General features: G+C 42.4%; 1 protein-coding gene across 4 annotated transcripts in view; it reads left to right on the top strand.

Moving 5' to 3' along the window:
- Positions 1-3,026, top strand: part of LOC115232169 (putative ankyrin repeat protein RF_0381) — a 21,674-nt gene extending 18,648 nt beyond the window's left edge. For 2 of the 4 annotated variants that reach the window (XM_036500285.1, XM_036500284.1), the window contains one exon: positions 2,770-3,026. Coding sequence is in view for 1 of the 4 variants with exons in the window: in XM_029802009.2 (XP_029657869.1) it covers positions 2,770-2,779 (10 nt within the window). In the remaining 3 variants the exon portion in view is untranslated. The remainder of the gene's footprint in view (positions 1-2,769) is intronic. The other 2 variants (XM_029802009.2, XM_036500283.1) reach the window with 1 other exon arrangement.
- Positions 3,027-3,399: the final 373 nt, after the last annotated feature.

Raw genomic sequence — 3,399 nt, 5'->3', positions numbered from 1 at the left:
GTTTCACATGCCACCGGCACGGGTGCCACTTGCATGACACCGACAATGGCCACGACTACGATTCACGGATGGTTGCCATTTAAATGGCACCACCAACGACGATAATTCCCAGGTGCCAATTTACATGGCACCATCGGTGACCACAACTATGATACCCAGGTTTCATTGACATGGCACCGGAAGCGAACAGCCACGGCTATGATGCACGGCTGCCACTTATAGGACACTGGCACGACCACATCCTTATCGTCACTTGGCCTGACATGTCCTCTCCCGCAGAGAATATCACCAGGGCTCTCGGTCACTTGTCATCTCCTCTATGATGTCCAACGGTTGGAGATCATTCTTCATCAACTCATCGAAAGTTCTTGGGTCTCCGTCTTCCAAAGGATCCTTCCACAGTTAGAGATCGGCACTTTTTGACACAGCTGTCCATGTCCATACACATCGCAAGACCATACCAACGCAGACGTCTCTCTTGCACACCCTATTTGATGTCTTCAATGCTCAGCTTTTCTCTCAAGACTCCTATACTCTGTCGTACATGCACACTGAGATTGTACATCCAGCGAGGCATACTGGCTTCATTTCTTTCAAGCCTATGGAAGTCCTCAGAGAGGTCACATCCCATGTTTCACTGACATGTAACATAGTTGTTTACACACAGGCATCATAACGTCTGCCTTTCAATCTCAGGGAGACGCTCTTTGTTACCATTAGAGTTAAGATCACTCTGAACTTTGCACGTCTTATTCTTATTCTTGCAGCTACACTCAAGGAAGAACAAACCACACTCCTGACTTGGCCACCTAGATAGCGGAAACTATCAACTCCCAGTAGCTTACTTACCTGGCAATTGATGGGCTCTATTTTCTCTACATTTGTGCTGTTTATAGTACCTGTGCACCTTCCAAACAGAAAAAAACTATTATCCCTGTTAACCTTCCTCTGATATTGCTGCAACACTTATGTGTCCATACCTTACACTGGGCACATCTTATGAACTTCCTACCTACGCTTTTTCTACAGATCGAACAGTGCCATCTTCCTAAGGGGATTTGTGAATTGTCCGCTTTCCTACTTACCAAGACTGGTTTTTGTTAGACTAAGTTTAGGGTCCTTTGGTTCTAGTCCTTACTGATATACCTAAAATTTACCTAGTTCTGAAAGTTATTCGGCTATGATAACAAGGTCATCAGCATTGGGGATCTCCTAGAAGCAGTTCATCTAATTCCTCTGTTATTGCCTGGAGGACTCTGATAAACAGGAAGGAGCTAGGACTAATCAATGGTGAACCCCTACTTGTACCCTAATTAATTGCTACACACGATGCAACCTCACCTTACTGACAGCATCACTGTACATGGCTTGTAACGCTCTCACCAACCATTCGTCCATCCCTAGTTTTTGCAGTGACCGCCAAATAAGGATCAAGGGATCCTGTCAAAGCCTTTCTCCGTGTTTAACAAAGGCCCAGTACAAGAGTTTATCTTTGGCTTTGTACTTCTCCTGCAGCTGCCTTACAGGAATATAGCATCAGAGGTCTTCGCTGTGGCACAAAACCAAATTGCATCTCTTCTAGTCTAACACACATCCTAATTAATTTGTCTGTGACCCTCTCAGTAATTTTCATTGCTTCATCTAATAGTTTGATACTTCTGTAATTCTTCCCGTCCAAGGCATCATCTTCCCTGTATGTGTGTGTGTGTGTGTGTGAGTGTGTGTGCGTGTGTATGTATTTGTAATTATTTGGAATTTGGGTATACATTTAGAAGTATACCCCTTAAAGCTCTTTCGCTGATTCGGTTACCTCATGTCATCCACAGTTGAGCTATAAGTGACACTGGATCTACCTCATGTATTCTGCAGTGTTCGTTCAGTTTATAATGAATGAGGGAAGCAGAAAATGGAGTTAATGAGAATTTTTATTCATCGCAACGATTGTTTCAATCCATCTTGTATCGGTCCCTTGCAGGTAGGATATTGTATAACTGGTTGTGGTACATCCTCCGGTGCAGATGCATGTCATCGGGTGTCTTCTTTTAAAGAAGATACCTCTGTAAATATATTCGGGTTCGCTTGGATGTTGTTGTTGCCAGAAGGCTGTTGTCTCTCATGTTGTTATCCAAGAAGCTCCTAGCAACAACATGTCAAGTGAAACTGAATATATTTAGTGAGGTATCTTTACATTAAAACAAGGCACCCGATGAGATGCATCTGCACTGGAGGATGCAACACAACATGTATAGTAGCCCACCCGCAAGCGACCGATGCAAGATGGTCGAAACGGTCGTTGTGATGCATATTCTCGTGAACTCCGTTTCCCCAATTCATTATATGTATTATATATGTAACACTGATGTTATGTGTGTGTGTGCGTGCGTGCGCATTAGTTTTATGCATGTGGACGCTAACCGGCTCAGCAGTTTTATGAACCCCTTATTAATGTAGCAACGTCAAAAGTAGACGTTAGAAATTATAATTCTTCTTTACTTGACTTGATCTGCTAATCATGTGTTTACTCTAGTTCTGTTGCCCTACAACTTACTATAGTGAGGGGCAAATGTAGGACATCTTAATATGTTTATCATGTCTCTAACACACACATGTATCAGGTTATAGAAGGTCCTTATGGAAGATTTATTTCACTGACAAACATCAAATGTATTTGATCAGTTTGATCTAGTACCCAGTAGAAAACTGTAATGACATTGATATCAACCCTGATTTTCATGTAAATTTTCATTTTCCATTTTTACCTCCACAAAGGATTTGGTGAATTTAGAAATTGTGAACAAAAAATATAGGACACCATTGCTTGAAGCTGTCTCGGACGGTCACCTCGGAATAATGCAGCGGCTGATAGCCAGGGGCACGAATGTAAATGTTGTCGACCATGGAGGAAATAATTGCCTGCACCTGGCGTTAAAAAGAGAAAACAACTTTCATTCTGAGGTGGAGCACATGACCATGTTAGATCAGGTAAGTTTTCACATTGTTTGTGACTATGTGTGTGTGTGTGTGGTGTGTGCATTTGTGCGTCTGGGTGTGTGTTGTGTGTGTGTGTGTGTGTGTGCATTTGTGCGTCTGTGTGTGTGTAAAATAGACAAACAGACAGAGAAAGACAGACAGAAACAGACATTGTTTGTATCGCAATTCTCACCTACCAACCCCATCCTCCATTACCATTTCCTTATCCAGTCACAATGGTAACCCTTAGTTATATTATTATGTAACAAACACTATTCTCTATTCCGTCCCCTTCCGTCCTCAAGGGACGACCTCTCCATGGTAGAGAAGGTGATCCATCTCGAATGTGGGCCATACAAACACGGTCATCAAAATTTGAAAGAAGAGAAATGATCTATTCAAGACAGGAGATATTATTCTGAATTAACA

The sequence above is a fragment of the Octopus sinensis genome, unplaced genomic scaffold, assembly GCF_006345805.1.
Source record: "Octopus sinensis unplaced genomic scaffold, ASM634580v1 Contig19698, whole genome shotgun sequence".
NCBI lineage: Eukaryota > Metazoa > Mollusca > Cephalopoda > Octopoda > Octopodidae > Octopus > Octopus sinensis.
This window is presented reverse-complemented; position numbering and strand designations above follow the sequence as displayed.